Here is a 22,058-nt window from a genome sequence, read left to right as displayed (position 1 = left end):
ATTAGTGATGGGAGAAAGAGCTTCAGAATCTTTGGAAAGGGTTACAACTATTTGCAACTCTTTCCCCTATTTGATGTTCTTTACTTTAGAACTGTTGCATGTAATTAAAACCAGTTTCTTACATTTGCCCATGCAAATCATTGGAGACCCCACTCTCTAACAGGAATGCCTGGAGCATTCTAGCTCCAATCCATTTTCCAAACACCAAACTTTCACTTTGTGGATGGAGCGTATACAAAATTTCCCAATTCAGTACACATTCTATGCTATTTCTTGTCAGAGAGCTTTAAAATTTTTTAAAAATTTTTGTTGATGCTCTAAAAAGGCTATGTATTTTTTTTTTATATCTGATCATTGAGAAACTACCGTTAAAAAGGCTAAAGCATCTTTTCAATTCCTAATTTATAAAGGAAGCATGTTCTACAGGTTGATAACTTCAAATGCATTTCTTTCATTAATGCTCTCAATGATTGTTGAATTTTGAAAATAGTTTATGAAAATCACATATAAATTAGTATGCCTCCAGAGTTATTACTGGTAATAGTAGTTTGAGCCCTAAATCCTGGGAAGAGATATAAAGTATATTTTCTTTTCTTTTGCATATCAAATTAGGCAAGACACATTTTGCCACTGCTAACCTTTTATCAACCAATTCCCCAATTCCCAGTGTTCTATTCCTACAATTATATGGTCATAGCTTCCCTATGACCTCTCCCTTCCTTGACCTAAGAAGAGCACACAAATTCTAAGATCAACTCAAAATGCTCCATAACCAAAAATCACCTCACCTCACCTATCCAAATTTAAATATTCATGCCAAGACTGTTTATTCTAGACCTATTTTCCATTTTTCAAAGATGCCCAAGCTTAATAAATCCAAATTAACCTCTAAATTGGGAAAAATTGGACAAAACTGTCTGAAGACAGAGACAACAAATGGGAATGTCAGCAAAGATGGGAAGCCTGCTTCTAGGGTACAGAAATGATATATTTTATACTTTAATAGTCTCTTTTCTTTTTCACTAACTCTGAAACAGTATGCTTTTTGCTTGTTTTTATGAAATCCTTCTCACCAGCAGTAAAAGAATAGGGAAAAATTGCTGAGGTAAGCAATCTTCCATCAAGGATATTATTTTTCCTTCGCAAATTTATTTACACCCAATAGACAATACAATTGTTTCAAAGGTTTTTCACTCATGGTAAAATTAATGACAACATGTGTGAATTGCAAATTTTATTTCTGACTGTTATTTTGAAAACTTTATAACATTTCAGGTTGTCAGAAACTGTACACAGACACACAATGATGATATAGACACACCTGACCCTAAGACTATGACTGCACAAAAAAATTTGCAAAAATGGTGATCTATATTTTAATATACTTCAAAACCAATACTTCAAAGATAAAGAAGCAATAAATCAATGTAGATCTTTGTTAAGAATTGCTTGTTAACTTGCTTCTCTTTCAGACTAACCAATAAAGTCTGTCTTTTCCCCCCCATGGCACATTGAAATGCATTCTAAGACAATACACTTTGCTCTAATTAAAACATATAATTAGTTTTATTCCTGGAGTATTTTCACTTCCACTGTGGTATCTGCGACTTTTGCAGCTGATGAACATTTCCAAAGAAAAGCTTATGCTAGGTTAGCAGATGTGCATTCTGAAAACTCCCCAAATTTGAGATAAACTCTCCCAGCCTAGAAGAACACGAACACACTGGAGCCTGTAATTAGACGAGAGCTCTGTGCTTCCTCTTTAAAAAACACCTCAATTGCAGTGAATCTCTTATAAAATTCCATGAAGATTTCATAAGACTCACCTCACTCAATAATGAGATTAAAATGATTTATATACAGTGTAGATTACCCAAAATATTAATCTGAGAAACTTACTTGTGCTGATGTGATCAGACTTGCTGCTCTTTGGGGCTGGCCTTTCACACTGTGTGCCTGACCAGTTGGTAGAGCATCTAAAAATATCCAAACAACAAACAAAACAGATCAGTGAATAACAAAGCCCAGCAGTCTGCTAATGTAGTGATTTTAACAAAATGAAATGTTACAGGAGCCAGTCAGCACAAATTTATGAATATTACATAGAGATTTCTGCTGATTTCTTGCATATTGTTAGTATGCTGAGTGTAACTTTCATTGGACTTCACTTGTTAAAATACTTTTTAAAATGTAGATTTATAGACATTTTACTTATTCTGTGTTAAAATTGGCACATTTTATAGCAATATTGAAATCTTGATTAAGAATTGGAAATTAATTCGAGAGTTACGGAAAATTACAAGTGGCCACTTACAAAAATTGAGTTTGCATGTTAAGCAAATCCTTCTATAAGTATCTGTGACTTGTTTTTCTGGTTGTTCTAAGTACAGAGTGGAACTAACTATCAAAGAGCAAATAGTCATCTGTCTATAGTTCAAGCTGTGGAGTTTTTACTCTCCTAAGTAGAGATAACAAAATACAGGGCTTTCCCATTTTAAATCATACTTCTATTAACATGAAGTCGAGAATGTGCCCAAGTTTTTATTGGGAGAAGTTGTTTTTCCCATGTAAGTACTGTGACACTATGATAAGAAATAGAAGACAATAATAGATCTGATTAAAAGCCACTATTTGAACATAAATCACAACTATGAAATTAGCTAGTTGCATCAAAATAAATGCTGGAATAGTTTTAGTTGTGTTTAAACAACGTCTATTGGCTAACATAAGATGCCTTTGTGCATCTGTCACAGGAAATCCACAGAGAAACAATTTAATTGGCTTCGGTTCTTAGTTAAAATGACTGTCAAATACCACCATATCAAGAATAGCTGTACACAATAAAAAAACAGCTTCCAGAGCCATTCCAAGTGTAACTCTCTGGGCCTGGTGGGCCAAACTAAATAACTGCAAATTCAGTGTCTCTGCCAATTCTGACATAGCCAATTTTGATATCTGAGGCTGCTTCCTGAACTAAGCTTCTATGATGCTGTATGAATTATCTGTGATAGTCATAAAATCAGTATTGGCTGTCCTAAAACATGGGCAAACTCTCATAAAATCATTATTACTGACAAAATCAAATAATAAACATAAAAGTGTTTCAAAGAAGCATACATAGACGTGAACACAATTGGCAATAAGGATACTATTAGATAAGAGTTATTTAATTAATAATGATAAATTTAAAACTATGAATATGGAACATGATTTAAATGAACATTAATATTATTTACATTATGATTCAGGGCATCACTCATACATTAGCTCAACTATTGTTGCTACATCATAAAAACTTACAAATTACATAATTTTCTATACATCATGTTTATTATAAACCATAATACAAGTAAATCATTAACACAGATAAATGCATTTAAGGCCAAGTCTACAACTCTGTCTGTATTAATAAAGTTAAGTAATGAAATAAGGATATTTTCAAATCATTAGAATAAAGTGAACACAAATAAAATCATTGTGTTTGTTTTTCTTTTCAATTTGTGGTATTTGCTGATGAATGATCTAGAAAAATGTTCCAATTCTTCATATATTGTAATCATTGAAACAGTCCACAGATAGTTCAAAATAATATATTTGGGAACATTTTGCAAACATGTTCTTGGAGTGAATTCTAATGATTGTGAAATGCTTTTTGTATTATGTAGCTTTACATCTGTCAAATCTTTCTAATTTAACCCTGAGAATATTTCATATGCTCCAACGAAAAACTAATGCTGACTGCTTAGTTATTTCATTACGTATTAATAGCTGTTGTGTACAAGTCTACATGTGTGCAATTATTTTGCATTATTGATTAAAATATCAAAATTTGCTTTATACATTATCTCATTTAAATGAGAAAAAAAACTAAATCAGGTTCATCTTAGATAAGTGACCCAAGGCATATTTTATTGTGTTACTGAAAAAAGAACCTCTGGGACTCATTAGTATACTTTTGGAAAAGTTTTGAAGTCAGAAAGTGGAATTGCTTGAGAATTAGAAGATTAAATTTACTTGATCATATTATTGTTCTGACATGAACATCACGTATTTTTAATAATTTATAAAGTAATTATATTTTGAGATCTCCAGATTAGCAGAAAGAGGTTTTTAAATAAAGAGAATAAGGATAGTGTGATTCTTATTCCAAATTCTAGAATTATTTAAGTAGGACAGGTGTTTGTTAATATTATGATATAATTTCCTAATTTATCCATGGCTTAGGGTCCAGTATTTATGATAGATAAAAGAAGTCACCTGCTAGTGTTCATAATCCTCTTCTCTTTTAAATTGTGGGAGCCCATTTAAATTCATAATCTTTACAGAATATTTTACTTATTATATATTGGAAAAAAACTCAAAGACTGTACTGGAGAAATAATTAATTTTAACAGTTATAAATCTTTTTTTTTTTTTTTTTTTTTTTTTTGAGACGGAGTCTCGCTCTGCCGCCGGGGCTGGAGTGCAGTGGCCGGATCTCAGCTCACTGCAAGCTCCGCCTCCTGGGTTTACGCCATTCTCCTGCCTCAGCCTCCCGGGTAGCTGGGACTACAGGCGCCTGCCACGTCGCCCGGCTAGTTTTTTGTATTTTTTTTTTAGTAGAGACGGGGTTTCACCGTGTTAGCCAGGATGGTCTCGATCTCCTGACCTCGTGATCCGCCTGTCTCGGCCTCCCAAAGTGCTGGGATTACAGGCTTGAGCCACCACGCCCGGCCAACAGTTATACATCTTAATGTGCTGATGATCACTTTGCCATTCTCCTTATACTCCTTATAAAATAATGTTTTATGGCCAAAGATAAAATATGTTCCACTGTTCTGCATTTGTCTCAGTCTTAGAAAATCTCTTTTGGGTTATTAAATAGAAATCATTATTCTTGTTGCCTACCTTACAAAATTATAACTTAAGACATTTGCTGCTCCACGAGTTCTTCCAGTGGTTGATTTAAGACCAAGTATTTTTGCCATCTTTACAGCAACCCATAAATCTTCATACTTTAAGTAGACTACAATGATCAAAGCCATTAATGGCAGAGCATTTAAGAAATAAAATATGTGCAGATCATCAAAATCTCCTGTCCAATTCCTTGCTGAATTATTTGCATAGCCATGCTGACTATAATTTCTCTGGCATCTATCCCTTTTTTATTATTCCTCAAGCAAAATCCATAGTCCATGTACTGGTCATCTTTAATATGTACTGTTGCAATCCACTGTTCTCTGCTATTCATCCGGGGACAATTATCTTCAAGTTAGCCCTGTGCTAGGCAATCTTTTTTGTTTTCCTCACCATAGCAAACAGCTCTGTATCATTCATGTTAAAATTGCAGACGTTTCCCACTGCCCTTAGTCTTCGGACAATGAAAATCAGCTTTATCTTATGTACTGATCACTATACAACTGTAAATTATTTAACATTTTAAACAATTCTGTGAATTTTAAGTATCATTGATCAGGAACAAATGGATGGATAGATAGACAGGTAGGTAGGTGGGTAAATAGATACTTATTGACTATTCAAATAATTATTTATCCTTCTTTCTTTACATCATCAAATGAAGGTACCGCTCTTAGCAATTTCCTGCTGTCAATAGCTGCATGGTAAAGGGTATTGATTTACCATTATTTGACTTCTCTTTTTTCCTAGCATTATTTAATGCTAAATTGTTTCCTTAATCTTATTCTTCCACTTCCATAATAGTTGTATCTATAAGTGCTCTTAATTAGAGCATATTTTATGGTATTCCCATATGCTATTCCCTTATGTTCCAGACTAGAATAATGATGATGAAAAATGAGAAATGTTGAAATTCAGATTCTGGGGCCCCATATATCAGAGAATTCTTCAAGTAACTTGGGATTGTGATCAGCATTCTTCATTTCAACAAGGTGAATCTGATATAAATAATTCACAAGTCACACTTCAAGAAATATTTGAGATACATTATTATTATTATATTCTTACAGACTTTGTTCTTATACTAAATATCGTTCAATGTCTTATTGTGAGGATGAGAATAATAATATACAAGCCCAGCATGATCGCTCAAAAGATAATACAAGCTAGGTAGAAGTTCCCTACACAGTACCTGGAGTGTGCTTATTTATTTATTTTTTGTAACTAATTCTCATCTGAATGTTACTGTATGAAACACATGGTGAGTTAATTTATCCTGTCCCTGAGCAGTTTGTGTAATTATTGTATAGCTACAATATTTTTTGTTTCAATTATAATTTTCTGTAGCATAAGGGAATAGCTTTGTATAAAAGCAAGAGTGTACAAACATTACTAGGAGACACAATAAACACTTTTAGAATATCTAAATAAGTTCGGCTTTTATAAGGGGACAAACTATAATCTTTAAAATGAACGTTATTACATTTAGTAGCATAACTGTAAGACATATATTTAAACTGTCTAAAATAATAACTCTGAAATAGTCGAGTAATTATTACAGAGAGAATTAAAATGAGATATAAAAAACTGAAGGTATATTAAAATCTTCAGATATTGTCCTTCCCGTAACAATGATCAATTTAGATGAACTGCTCTTGTCATTTTGCAGAAATGTGGTCTAGAGTCACCCACTTTGGGAGGACTTCAAAATAAAATAATGAGATTAATATCTGCTCTCTCTTTTCATCAAATTTAAAGGTCATGGGATTCTTCTGACCACAGTGAAATTCAAAGGTGAACCTTACAGCAATTTAAAATTGAATTTCTCCTCATATATACGTGCAAGGTTGCCCTTATTAACCATGATGATGGAGGCATTCAGAAAGGAAAAATCTTTTAATATACCCCTTTCTTTCTCTACACGGGAAAAAGATAAGTGGCACAAAGGGATTAAAGAAGCCTTGGGAAAATTGTGCATGGTGTCATGCATGTCTCAGTGCACTTAAAATCTCATTTAATAAAAATAAAAAATATGATTGCAGGTTATGCATCAATTTATGCAAAAGCATTTTCATATAGTGAAGAAAATCAGAAAAATGCAGTTACTTGCAAAATACTTTTTTTCTGGTTAACTCATCAAATTACACTCTTCTGGTGGTGAGCATATAAAACTATATTTATATAATATTTCTCACTTGAAAGGTCTACGCTCTATGTATCCCTTGTGTCTTTTGTACTCACTTCCCTTGCAGATAGTAGCACTGCAAGATGGGAAAAAAAAAAAAAAAAAAAAAAAAAACCCGAAAACAACAACAAAACCTAGCATTTTGGGACAGATACTTAGATATTTATTCATCTGCTTAATTTTACTTTAAAACCTTTCCATCTGTTATTTTTTTGCAACAATAGATCAAATTAGGTAATTTTAAAATTCTTAGATGAAATTATTTCATGTATACATAAGGATTCTTAATTTTTATAACATGCTTCAAAAATTTTCTATCTCGACTTTTATGTGAGATGTTACATGAGGTTCAGTTAACACTAAACTTTGTGCTAGACCCTAGTATAGGTACTTTCATATAAAAATATTCTCATATCTAAATTCTATAAGAATCCTATGAGTAGACATTATACACTGTATAAAATGAGGAAGCGCATGTTCAAATAATCTGCCCAAAGAAGCAGAATAAGTGGTAGAAATAAGATATATATAGCACTATTATTTCATCATTGTTTTAGATGACAATGCCATGATCCTTTTAATTCAATACAGAAGTAGGAAGAAATGCTTTTCCTTTCTTTCTCATGCCCAGGAGAGTACCAGGCTCTTAATTTAAATGTAAAAATATTATTTAAACAAATGCAAATAAATGCATTTTTTTTCCATTGTAAAAGTGTAAGAATTACCACACTGCCTTGGACCTGTGGTCAGCTGTGCCCAATAATCGGTCCCTGTCCATGACAGTGAGGGACATATTAATCTCCTTCTTGAAATCAACTTCACATTTTTGTGGTGTTGCAAAATACTGTAGATGTATCTAATATATCTTTAAAGATCTATCATTTATAAATTCATCTAAAATGTATAAACATAAATATACACGTATGTCTCAATTCATACAATTTTGAATGTCTACAGCAAGTTACTGTATATTTCATTCATTTGGTACTATAATTTCTATTTATTCAATACTGTTCTCAATCCAAATTTGACTGTTATGTTTTCTATGAGAATAGCTAGGTGTTACTTTGCATTCTTTATTCAAATAGCTTAAAGTAGTATCTTAAATTTATGTTTGTTGTAATAAATTTACTTGATTCAACTCTATAATAATACATTAAAATACCTAGTTTTAAACTATTACATTAAACATTTGTTAGCTAATACTGATAAGATCAGTAAGTCAAAACTAATATTATTGTAATATTGAGAAAATTTGATCAGAGTTTTTGATTTCTAAGAAGCGTTAATGTGGTAAAGTAAAAAGAGAAATGCCATATTCAATAAAGTGTTTATTGAACTAATAATTAATTTAGGAAAAGGTAAAAATTAATGAGAAGTTTCTGTTGAAAGAAATGAAATTAATAAAATGGATTATTTAAGTAATTTATTCTAAGACTGGAGGAGAAACATAAAGGAGAGGATAAAATTTAGTTTCCCAAGAAATGATTCATAAAAGGAAGTTTGTTAAGTTTGGGTGATTTAAGTATGAATGTTTAAACATAAAATGTTGTGCAGTCCACTTGAGTAGAAGTGGTCACTGAAGTGTTCAATGATGACTACATATGTATTAAAAAAAAACTCCAGTGATGGAAAACTTTTATCATCTAGATATTCTAGAGAAAATTTTACTGAAAGCTGATGAGGAAGACACAGGTATTTTTCTGAGTGGGCTGAGTGGGTAGACAATTTCTCTTCAATTGAATATATTACATGCATCAACTGAAAAGGAAAAGGAACAATCATAAAATTAATATTAAGTAATATGGTAGATGTAATTGAAGACATAAAAGTAGGCCATTACATTAGAAACAGTGGTTACAATTCTAGAGCTAAAGGTGGGAAGAAAAATGGAATGTGTGCTGCAATACCAGTGGAAAACTCCCAAGATGAAGGTCAATTCCAAAATTGGTTTAAAAATACAAAGCCTTGGGGAGAAATCTCAATACTTAGTGCCATGCAGATAAAGTAGCTAGCTTGCTACCTAAATATCTTATGCTTTAGGGCAAAGCGAGAGTAAACAATAAAGATTTCTTCTACAAAAACTCAACAAAGGCCCTTCCTATTTCTTAGGGTTTCAGAGGTACAGGGTGATGAGACCTGAAATTATAAAGGTGATGTCTAGCATATTCAACTGCAGTTATTAAGCACTGTTCAACATATATTTATTTATTCTGTACAAATTTAGGGCAATAGTAGGATATCAGGAGGTGTTATTACAAGGTTTTGAGTATGTGAATGTCTTAATTAGTACAATATCTAACTCTGATTCTCTGAAAATATTCAATTCACTTTCAGTTCCAATGCTCCTGTGCTGAAATACTGATGCTAGCTACTTCATCACTTTAAAGTCTGAAACATTGGGAAATGAATAAGACATACAAATAGGATCGGATATCTGGTACTTCAGCATAGTCCTTGTTCTAGTTCCAAGATTTCTTTTTTTGTTGTTTTTGTTTTGTTTTTGTTGTTTATTTGTTTTGTTTTGAGATGGAGTCTTACTCTATCTCACAGGCTGGAGTGCAGTGGCACGATCTCGGCTCACTGCAACATCTGCCTTCCGAGTTCAAGCAATTCTCCTGCCTCAGCCTCCTTAGTAGCAGGGATTACAGGCATGTGCCACCACATCAGACTGATTTTTGTAATTTTAGTAGAGATGGGGTTTCCCCATGTTGATCAGGCTGGTCTCGAACTCCTGACCTCATGATCCTCCCACCTCGGCCTCCAAAAGTGCTGGGATTACAGGAGTGAGCCAGCACTCTCAGCCCCAAGATTTCTTAATGATTTCTACATAGCTACCAAAATGTAACACCAAAGCTTTCTAGGGACCTTGTATTAGTGTCAATTTCAACTACCCATTTACTTAGCATTTAGCCGTCTTCAAAATCTAGAAACTACACTCTCCATATATTTTTAAATTTTGTAATTGTTTAAAAATAATGCAATCAAAAAGTTGAAATAAACAGATAAAATGAGAAAGATTTGTTTAAATTAAGCTTCAGTATGAATTAACAAATTTGTCTATCTTGCATAAATGTTAGTCATAAAACTTTTACCAGATTTGTTTAACATTTGTAGGAAGATGTTGCAGACAGAAATTTCTGAAAGCTTATGACAAAATTACCCATTCACACACATTTCTTTCCTAATCCCAGTGTTAGATTACTTTTCTTAGACCCAAAGTGAGAAGGTTTAAGCAGGCAATGCCCAAAAAATTGATTCAGAAAGTAGAAACAAATGTCTTCACTAAATCTAAAATGGTACAAAATATTAAAGTAGTATTTTACATTACAGAGAATACTATTTGGAGTGAGTCAAAAATATCTTTACATATTTGATCACTGTATAATCACAAATATGCTATATTTTATTTTTTTTCTCTACTTATATATGCACTCATAAATTTCTAAAGGCACCTTTGACTGTGACTATGCTAGACTATGATTTACCTAGAGGTGGAGGTTATCGATTATTCATCTTTGTATTCCCTCATTTCTTGAACAGTATTCAGTAAATATTCAGTAGATATCTTTTGCTGATCAATATATTTGATGTTTGACAAATGAATAGATGAATGCATGAAAACATGGAAGAGGCATAGCTGAATACATAGGAATGCACATACATATATAGAAGTCTCATATATGTGTGCATTCCCTATTCTGCAAAGAATGTATAGCATCATTCATAAGAACATGCTTTCACCTAATTATCAACCAGTCATTTCTCACTGAAAGGAAGGTTAATCCACTATGGGAAACTTTTTACATATAAGACCAGAGAAAATAAGTTTTTAAATTTTATTCCTTCTTTCTTTATTCACTCATTCTTTAATTCATTCATTCTTCCATTTTTAAGTGAGATGATTACATTCTAGTACTTGGGCATATGTAAATTGTATTCATTCAGTCATGTAAATTGTGTGTCATTCAGTTATTGTCCCAGGATGACAAATATTTAATTTTAGAAGTGTTCACTTGATGGGTACTTCAATGTGAAAAACGATTTTACATAAAAAAAAGAAACAAATATACAATTAAATGTAATTTAATTTCATCAATTCATTTAAATAAATGATTATTTTAAATTTAAGTGCTGGTATGGATGACACAAATAGTGCATGTGAGTTTTGGAATTAGCCAGGCCTGGGTTGAAATCTAGACTCCTCTGCTTACAAAACATGTATCTTCAAGCAAGTCACCTCATTTCAGATTACTCATTTCTAATAAGAAAGGAGAGTAATACTTCCTGCATGCATCACACATTGAACTCAGATCTAGCCTCTTATATTTTCATATTTTAACCTTAGTTTTCCCCTTAAATCTACTTTCTTTCTTCTTTTACAGTTTTAATTTTTCTTTTTCTTTTTCTTTTTTTTTTTTTTTTTTTGGAAACAGAGTCTTTCTCTGTCGTCAGGCTGGAATGCAGTGGCACGATCTCAGCTCACTGCAACCTCTGCCTCCCAGGTTCAAGTGATTCTCCTGCCTCAGACTCCTGAGTAGCTGGGACTACAGGCATGTGCTATCACGCCCGACTAATTTTTGTATTTTTAATAGAGATGGGGTTTCAGCATGCTGGCCAGGATGGTCTCGATCTCTTGATCTTGTGATCCGCCTGCCTCAACCTCCCAAAGTGCTGGGATTACAGGCGTGAGCCACCGCACCCAACCCTTCTTTTTCTTTGTGTAAGGCAATAAAACTCAGCAAAAAAAAAAAAAAAAAAAAAAAAAAAAATTTGCAGGTTTTTTGAGAGATTAAGAGATAAAATGTACATAAAATTTGTATCATCTGAGTTAGTTTAACTGCTGATAAATAACATGAATATTAAATTTAAAAAGTGCATATGGCATACCAATATCCATATAATTATAATGTCTCATTTTATTCCCAACAGAAAAAAATAGGCTTAAGTTTTTCTACTCCTTTAACATGATGGCTTTTTCTGCTACCATCCTAATGTGAAAAAAGGAGAAACAAAATATTTCCCTAAATTATGATAATATCAGCAATTATTAATCTATTTTCTATTCTTAAGCAAATGTTTTTGGTAAGCATATGAGCCTAATTCTTGTCTAGGAATTGTAAAAGTTAATTTTGTATCAAGTGCTAGGTTGAAGGTTAATTAATCTAATTTTATTGACTTGTTTAAGCATGAAAGATGAGCATGAAATAAACCTCTGTCGTTATAAACATCTGAAATATGAGGTTGTTTATAGCAGTAAAATCTAAGAAAAGCGGTCTAATAAAGACAAAATAATTTAAATGGATAAACAGTTAATAGTTATGCAAATAATATATAATGTATTGGGTTTGGTTTATTTGGTTATTCTGAACTATTGATTATATTTAAGGCTAAGAATATGTCCCAAATCAAGGGAAAATAACATGATGACATCAGAACTGCTTGATAATAGCTGCCCGATATACAACTACGTTAATTGTTCTTTATTAAGCAGTGTCACTTGTACCTCAAAGCACAAACTAGAGTTTAAACTTGGACAGAAAAATATGACATCTGTGTTCCTTTTGTTCCCCGTGGCATGACTAGCATGGCGAAAGCTAAAGTAACCTACAACCTCTTACCTAGAATCATAAAGGATAGACGTTGATGTGACAGTTTTTCTCAGCCTTTACTGCTCCAAAGACATGCACATTTCAGAATTTGTTCTTTGAAAATATGCCAAGAGGGAGAAAGCAAATCAGGGACATACGATGTCTTGACTTTTGAAATGTGGACAGCACTGGCTGCTGAAGTTGAATTGCTCAATATCCCTGCTGTAAAGTTGTGGTCTGTTTGAAATCACTCATGACAACTTCCTTAGTCTCTTGTTAAGCATCCTCTAAGGGGCCACAAGGTCACTGGTCCACATCGAGGAGTGCTGCTCAGCCTGACAGCAGGACCGGTGAAGAGCAAATTGGGCAGCCTCCTTTCTGCAAGGCCAATGTTTTGAGGAACCAAAGCCATAATTAGTTATCACAATGTAGAAGAATAATTCCTACCTTTCTAAAACTTGTGACAGAAACAGAACTCATTATGTTCCTCCCAAATGCTTTCCAAAAAAGCTTCTCCAATACCTGTGCATTTTCTTATGTATTACTCACCCTAAGGACTTGGAAAATAATGCTGAACACTTAATACAATAATTAGATTGGAGCAATCACAAAACTAAAGAATATGATAAAGTGCTTAATTCAGATCACTCTCTAAATGAATGTCCCTTTGGTACTTACATATTCATCTTGCATCCTTCTGCCTTAAAAAATATCCACTCTAAAAATATAAGATCTAGTTCCTGCCCATATTTTCTAAGGTAACTGAGGGAGGACACCCTAAACAGAACTTGAGCTGTCCGCACATATTGTAGCCCCCTTCCCAGTCGTTATTACTGTCACTGTCATTGCACTACTAACCTTTCGTTTATGCCAAATTTTACCTAATTTTTGAATAACAAGCACGTTTAAAAAATACTCTTATTTTATTGCTGGACTCCTAGAAGTTCAAATTATAGCAAGTTCTGATTATTTTGTTTCTCGTCTATTGCAGTGGTTTTAAAATTTTCATTTTGTGGGTTTACTATGTTGAAGACAATATTCTATGTTCTTTAGATTGTTTTGAATGTTAAAAAAGGTAATATATATAAAGAGACAGATGTCATTTGCAATTTCCATATTAAGATAAGGAAAGAGGTTCAGAGAAGAACAATTGAGCAAACAAAACAACGTGGAGACCTGACAGTATAGACGGGCCTCTATACTGTTTTCTGTGCCTTATTTACCATTAAACCCACTAGCCATTTTTTAATTGAAAAATCTTTGTCTTCCTTTACATTGCAAATTAGGAGTAATTATGAAATCTATTTTTCAAACCAATGGGATCTTTTTCTATCAGATCACTGTGTCATTAAGACTTTTTTTTTTTTTTTTTTATACTTTAAGTTCTAGGGTACATGTGCATAACGTGCAGGTTTGTTACATATGTATATTTGTGCCATGTTGGTGTGCTGCACCCATCAACTCGTCAGCACCCATCAATTCATCATTTATATCATGTATAACTCCCTCCCCCCTCCCCCCTCCCCATGATAGGCCCCAGTGTGTGATGTTCCCCTTCCCGAATCCAAGTGATCTCATTGTTCAGTTCCCACCTATGAGTGAGAACATGTGGTGTTTGGTTTTCTCTTCTTGTGACAGTTTGCTAAGAATGATGGTTTCCAGCTGCATCCATGTCCCTACAAAGGACGCAAACTCATCCTTTTTTATGGCTGCATAGTGTTTTCTAAGACATTCATATAGCTGTGACACTTCATATTTCAAATGTTATCAGTGTTCCTCTACTGCTATAGAATGAATTTCAAACTCTAGCTAAGCATACCATATTCCCGAGAATTATTTCATGGTCTAATGTTATTGTCCAATACTATTTCAACAGCACCATTTATCTCACACCACTCAAATGCCTGAAGCACAGACTGTATTTCTCCTTGCCTCATCTTTTTCCTCAAATACACTCAGAGGCTCCAAAGGATGGAGGATATACCTGACTTTCCTCTTATTCTCCACCTGTTTTTGAGAGACAATCACAAAGTAAAAACACAAAACAAACAAAAGGCAAAGAAAAGAGAAAATGAAATAAATTAAGTTTTTCTAGTAAGTTAAGACATGGTATATTAAGCCTGTCTAGTTCTTTTCTTAGAGATATTTAGTGTAAGTTCCAGAACACTCAGGAAACATCATATAATAGTTTTAGAAAGTATCATAGAGATGAGAAAACCGATCAAAAATAATAGTAAAATAAATCATTTTTCTATTATTTTCTGACTCTCCATTCTTTGAAAATGTATTAATGAAGGAAGATGTGTTATTATAATTGTGATAGAATGATAAGTGTATCATAAGCTGCCATATCCCATAATACAATACAGGAACTAATAGTAATTATTTAACACTATTCATTAAGAACATATTACATGGAGAATACATGCGACCTATTGGGGTAAAATAGATAAATCAGACATAACCTCTTACTTGAAGTAATTTACAACCTGCTGGAGAGAAACAGACATCTAAATTTAAAGGAGCCATGGAATAGAACAGGCAGCATTCCCAGGCCAATTTCATAAAAATATGTTTCATGTCCAAAGGCCACACACAGATGAGAGGTCAATCGTAGCCATAAAATATGGAATATCATAGAGTAATGTGATAAATGTAAAAACCGACGCACGGGCGCGCGCGCACACACACACACACACACAAAGATGATGAAAGAAAGGAGATGATTTTATAAAGAACCATTTTCCCCAAAAAGATAAACAAAAAACAGATGCCCATATAAATCTAACCAAAAAGAAAAAAGAAAAAAAAAAAAAAGATGCAGGCAAAACGCTCACAGCAAGTTATTTTTAGTGTTTGTTTCCAACGAAGAAGTAGAACATAAAAACTAACATTGCTATCTTGTTTGCGACCACATGGAGAATTGTTCTTGCTATGGGCAAGAAGCAATAATATATATTATAAGGAATGTCCTGGAGTTTTGCCATCCTGCCATTTCAAAAACACTGAGTGTCTGAACTGATGTGATTTCAGAAGCAATGCAATATTAAAGTTAGGTCTTTTGAGTTGTCCCTTTTCTGACATTTCAAATAATTTTAAAATGTTGTATTTTCTTCTATTTTTAAAAGAGAATATTAATTACATAAAAATTATCTGTACAAATTAAACATCACCCAAATTCCAGCAATAAGAGATGTCATTGTTAACATTTTTATGTACTGACTTTAATATTCTCTGTGTATGTACATGTGTATTATACATAGATATATACACATTTGTCATATATATGTATATATTAATATATGTGTATGTGTGTATATATATACCTTTTATAAGATTGGGTCATATGCTTGATATATATTACATTATTAGCCACAATTGTGTGGTATTCCTACCTTTGTATTTATTGTTTTTGATTTGTTTCTGGGACGAAAATCCCTTTCCCTATATAGCCAGATGGCCCATTCCCACATTTACTTAAGGTCTTCATGCAAATACCATCATCTCAGGAAGGCTTTCACTGGCAATCCTAATATTAGATTTTAAATCTCCCCTCAAAATTCCATATCCCTCTTTTCTGCTCTGGTTTTCTCTTAACAGCTTTTAACATTATTAACATACTGAACAATATCGTAAACATTTATTTTCTTTATTTTCTGTCCTCACCCTCTTAGACATGAAGTTCCACAAAGTCAATTTTTCTTTTTGTGTCTGTTTTGTTCACTGATACGTCCTCTAGTGAATAGCATAGTGTCTGGTATATAGTAGTTGGTCAGTAAATATCTGTTGATGAATGGCTATAAGAAGAGAATATTGGCACTGTAATATTTATATGTATAAATATATTTAAATTATATATATGTATAATTATAGATAAAATATATTATGTATATTTTAATCTCACCAGGCAATGTATGAACAAGGCAAGGGACAGAAAGCTGAGACTCTAACTCTTATAGTCTGTGGGTCTACTGGCATAGGGATTTATAATAAGAAAAAGGTGAAAAGGATGATTCTCTTTTCTGTAGCTGGGCATAATTTAGGCTACTTATATACCTAGACATACACTACCATGTTATTTTAGAGCATGAGGGAAATAAATCATGAAATCATAAAGGAAAATTAAACAGAAATATGTATTTTTGACTCAAGAATGTTATGACCAGTTCCTCAATGTTAACAACAGTGTTAACAATGGGTTTTCTGTTACTCATTAATTTTGTTGCTAGTAACAATCTTTGTCTTTTCAGTGTCTACATAAGTATTTTAGAGAAATTTGGGAAAAATTTGTATCTGGGACTGTGATTCTGGCCCAAGCTGTAACCATTTCTAGACAAAATCCAAATAGAACTCACATTTAAATACATGAGCCTCATAGTTTTATACTATTCTAGTGAACCAATTAGTCCAAATCCATTATTTTACAGACAAGGGAAATGGGACACACAGAGGGGATGTAACTTGCCCAAAGAGACAGTGAGCTTGAATCTATGACATTGGACATATTTCTAATTCTTAGTGTTAGTTCGGAAAATGAATGATATGAGTACTCAGACATTTATGTAAATGTACAGAAGTTTATATCCTAGAAAAAAGTAGTAAAAGATGAACAAATACACACCTAATTATTGAATGATATGGTGTTGGTTAAAGTAGGGAAAATCCAGATATTGGAACACTGGGCACCCATTAAAACTAAAAGCATTTAATTATACAAATTAACATGCAACGCTGTTTGTAATGTATAGTAAATAAACATGAGTGTATCATTTTTTAGTATATAATCTGCAAAAGTATATTTACATAGATATACTTAGATATACATAGAGGAACTGAACAGAAACCAAAATAACAGTGGGTAATACTAGGAAACGTGGATATTGTAAGAAATTCTCAGAATTGCTAATTTTTTATTTCTAAAACAGTTTATGGTCTCATAAATAATAAAATAGGGAAGGTAAATTTAATACTGGCTTTGAAAGTTTGTTTTTTCTTAATTATAGTATGCAAGGAAGTAGTTTATATTATTCTCTGCTTGAATGCAGAAAGAATTGAGTTAGGTGTCTTTAGTTATATAGAGAACCTTTAGTAATTTCTCAGAAGAATTAGTATTAAAATATCAGAAGAAAATGAAATATGTACAAAAATATAGACTTAATTTTTGCTACTTGATTACAATGACAAAACTTTAGCTAGGAGCTTCTTGGGAAAATAGAAGCTAGAGTATGGAATGCCCAAGGAAACTCCAGCAAGTTACCTCAATAAAACCATATATCACAGTGATACACCTTCAACATTTAAAAATAAAAGCTAGTTTTAATAACAAAGTCATGCAGAAATAAAAAAGACCTAGTGTCACTAAGCACAGATTTTAAGATTAGTTGTATCTGTCCCCACATAGCATTTATTTCCTATGGAAGTTTTTATATGTGCATACTAGTATGATCATCTTAAAGAGGAAGAAACTAAGGTTTGGAGAGGCTAATAGGCTTTACCAACAGTAATGGAGGAATATGTATCTGAATCCAGGGAAGTCCGAATCCAGAACTTGAATTCTTTCCTGTTAATGTTTCTTCTTGTGGAATCAACATAACTTCTTTACTGTCTGGCCCACCTTTGATAGTGAAGATACTGGCCAATAAATGGTTCCCTCTAGTGTTGTCAATATAGGAGACTGATGTGAGCAGAATATAAATTTAAATAGGCATTCAAAATCTAGAAAACAGGAGGAATACTTCTAAAGTGGGGAGTCCGTGACCTCCTCACTCTCCTCTACTATATCCCTTTGTGAATGCCAAGCACTGGTGATTTACATCTAGGAGAAGTTTATTGGTACATTTCCATATCTCCCTAGTCGTCAGTGGTAGGAGTCTGCAAGGGGAGTGGTCGCTGTGCTGCGGAGGATATATAACCAAAAAAAGGCTACGTAAATGTGCAAAAACCGATACAAAATATGTTTATTTGTTTTATTTTTGAGACAACATTGCCCAGGCTGAAATGCAGTGAAGCAATCACAACTCAGTGCAGCCTCAACTTCCCCAGCTCAGGTGATCCTCCTAGATCAGTCTCCCAAGTAGCTAGGACCATAGGCGCACACCACCATGCCTGGCTATATATATATATATTTTTTTTTTTTTTTTTTTTTTTGAGACGGAGTCTCGCTCTGTCGCCCAGGCTGGAATGCAGTGTGCAGTGGCCGGATCTCAGCTCACTGCAAGCTCCGCCTCGGGTTCACGCCATTCTCCTGCCTCAGCCTCCCAAGTAGCTGGGACTACAGGCTCCCGCCACCATGCCTGGCTAATTCTTTTGTATTTTTAGTAGAGACGGGGTTTCACCATGTTAGCCAAGATAGTCTCCATCTCCTGATCTCATGATCCTCCCGCCTCGGCCTCCTGAAGTGATGGGATTACAGGTGTCTGTCACTGCTCCAGGACCATGCTTGGCTAATTTTTTATCTTTTTTTTGTAGAGATGGGCCAACTTTTGCCATTTTGCTCAGGTTGGGCCTGAACTCCTGAGCTCTAGTGATCCGCCTACCTAGGTATCCCAAAGTGCTGGGGTTATAGGCATGAGCCACCACACCTGGTCTGAAAATATGTTCTTAATAGACTGGCCACCAGTGGATTTGCCAGCCAAACTGCATCTGGTGATACATCAAAAATCCAGTGGTCTTCCTTCATTTTACCCTTTCTCTGACCCCTTTAGTACATATGGCAGCAGTTAATGCTGAGGTGGTTGAATCCATGAGTCACACCCATAATCCTTTATAGCAAATGACTGTTCAGCCATACCCTTGATTTCTTCTTCAAAACATACTTTCTACTTAATTTTGCAACATGACGAGGCTTAGAATTTTCTAAATTTTTAATTTCACTTAACAATTCCTTCAGTTTATCTTTCCCCTCTCATTGTTTACTATCAGCAGCAAGGAGAAACCAGGCCATGACTTTCACATTTTGCATAGTCTCTGCTAAATGTAAAATTAATCACTTGCAATTTCTACCTTCCACAAAACACTAGACAGAACGGAGTTCAGTGGAGCTCTTTGTCACCTTTTAACAAGGATCACCTTTCCTCTGGTTTTCAAAAACATGTGCCTCCTTTCTGAGACTTCACCAGAAGTAACTTTAATATCCAATAATCTCTTAAAAGTAATTGAGGTGTTTTTTTTTTTTTTTTTTTTCTCCACATGTCCCTCAACATTCTGCCATCTTCTTCCTATTACCCAACTCCAAAGCCACAATCACATTTTTAGGTATTTGTTACAGCAGCACCACAATTCTGGTATCAAAATATTCATTAGTTTGCTATGGCTGTCATAAAAGTCACAAAGACTGGGTGGCTTACACAACAGAAGTTTATCTTCTCAAAAGCTGGAAGGCTGGGATTGAGGTGTCAGCACATTTTGGTCTCTTCTGAGGCCTCTCTTCTTGGCTTACAGAGAGCTGCCTTCACATGGTCTGTTCATTCACAAGGTCATCACTGTGTGTACAATGTGTCTGATACCTCCCTCTCTGTTCTTATCACTATTCTTACAAAGACATCAGTCAAATTGGATTTGGAATCACCATAATGAAACATTTTTTGTTTTGTTTTTTGGGTTTTTTTTTTTTTTAACAGAGTCTTGCTCTGTCACCCCAGCTGGAGTGCAATGGTGCAATCTCAGCTCACTGCAACCTCCGCCCCCCGGGTTCAAGCCATTCTCCTGCCTTAGCCTCCCAAGTAGCTGGGACTACAGGCATGCACCATCACACCTGTATAATTTTTGTAATTTTAGCAGGGATAGAGTTTCACTATGTTGACCAGGTTAGTTTTGAACTACATTGGCCAGGCTAGTCTTGAACTACTGACTTCAAGTGATCCGCCTGTCTCGGCATGCCAAAGTGCTGGGATTACAGGCATGAGCCACCACACCTGGCCATTTTAAACTCAATCACCTCTTCAAAGGCCCTATCTCCAAATACAGTCCCATTCCAAGATACTGGGTATCAGGTCTTCAACATATGAATTCAGGGAGAGGGAGGCACAATTCAGCCCATAAAATGAAAAAAAATTGCCTATATATATGTATATATGTACATATATACACACACATATGTATATATACACACGTGTATATATACACACATATGTATACATACACATGTATATACATATATATGTATATACATATATGTTATTTTCTCAATGAAATTTAATTTATTTAGTTTGAGATCTTAAGTCCAATTCAATCAGTATTTACTATTCACTAGCTATGTGCCACACACAGGGATACCTGAGTTGAGACAAATGAGACAATAAGGGTTAACTAGAAAAAAAAGGTAGGAGCCACATTTGGGTTCAGTGAGCTATTTGAGCATAGACACCTAAGTGTGGAATGGTGCTGTGTTATGCAGTGAGTATACGCGTGTGTGTGCCTGTGTTCATGTCAATAGGATAGTAGTAGTGGGGCAGGTAGGGTAATTACATTTCTTTAGTTTCGGAGCATGAAATCTATTTTGGATATTGCTGAGAAGTAATGCTGGGGAGGTAAGATTGCCAAAAAAAAAAAAAAAAAAAAAAATTGATGTAATAACAGTCTAACATTAGGGAGAAATCTTAGAAGGTAGGAAGTCATGGTCAAGTTACGATTGAGTTCAATAATTCTTCACAGTAGTAGTGATTTCTATAGCTCACAATAAAACTTATTTAATAGTACAAACATTGTCAAAATAACACATTAGATTTTTTTAAAAAATACATTGTTTTAATATTATTCAATATATCTACTTTTATAAATGTAAAAATGTCCCACAAATAAATGTGAAAAAAGACTAGTTTTTATTCTTTTTTCTAGGCTTCTCTTGGAGTTTTCTTTTTATTCTACACATAGTTATAAGTAAAAATGACCATCAGGAGACAAAAGTGAATCCTTTCAAGGAACAAATTTATTCCTTAAATTGAAGGCTACAGTAATAACATTTCTATGTGAAAAAAACTATCACCTTCATAGATCTGGATACTATATGGATAGTCCAAAAGTGTGTAAGTTTTGCACAATTCAAATAGTTTTTCAATCTATGAAGAAAATAAAAATATATTACCAGCAAAACTAAAGCAAGCACTATATTGTATCCCTGAAAGCAATGTCTGTTTCCTGTAAAGGTTTTTAGATGAAACAGTGCATACTTACTTTTCATTAACAATACATGACCACTGCCAATTGAGATCCGTGACTAAAAACTATTTCCAAAAATCTCCTCTGGTGAGGAAAATTGACCACTAGAAAGATATCTGAGGATTTCATATTCCCTTAGCTGGACTCTTTTTTTTTTTATTGTCCATGATCATTGACACTTTATTTTACATTTTACTTATACTCATTTACATTTTAGTACCATGTGATTT

At 33.7% G+C, this 22,058-nt stretch overlaps 1 protein-coding gene across 1 annotated transcript in view; it reads right to left on the bottom strand.

Moving 5' to 3' along the window:
* Window positions 1-22,058, bottom strand: part of LRP1B (LDL receptor related protein 1B) — a 2,016,348-nt gene that overhangs the window by 14,213 nt on the left and 1,980,077 nt on the right. Inside the window, exon 87 of the mRNA XM_030916410.1 lies at window positions 1,900-1,976. Coding sequence (XP_030772270.1) covers window positions 1,900-1,976 — 77 coding nt within the window. The remainder of the gene's footprint in view (window positions 1-1,899; window positions 1,977-22,058) is intronic.

This window comes from Rhinopithecus roxellana, chromosome 14 (assembly GCF_007565055.1).
Source record: "Rhinopithecus roxellana isolate Shanxi Qingling chromosome 14, ASM756505v1, whole genome shotgun sequence".
NCBI classification, from domain to species: Eukaryota; Metazoa; Chordata; class Mammalia; order Primates; family Cercopithecidae; genus Rhinopithecus; species Rhinopithecus roxellana.
Note: the sequence above shows the minus strand (reverse complement) of the source record. Positions and strands in the feature narration are given on the sequence as shown.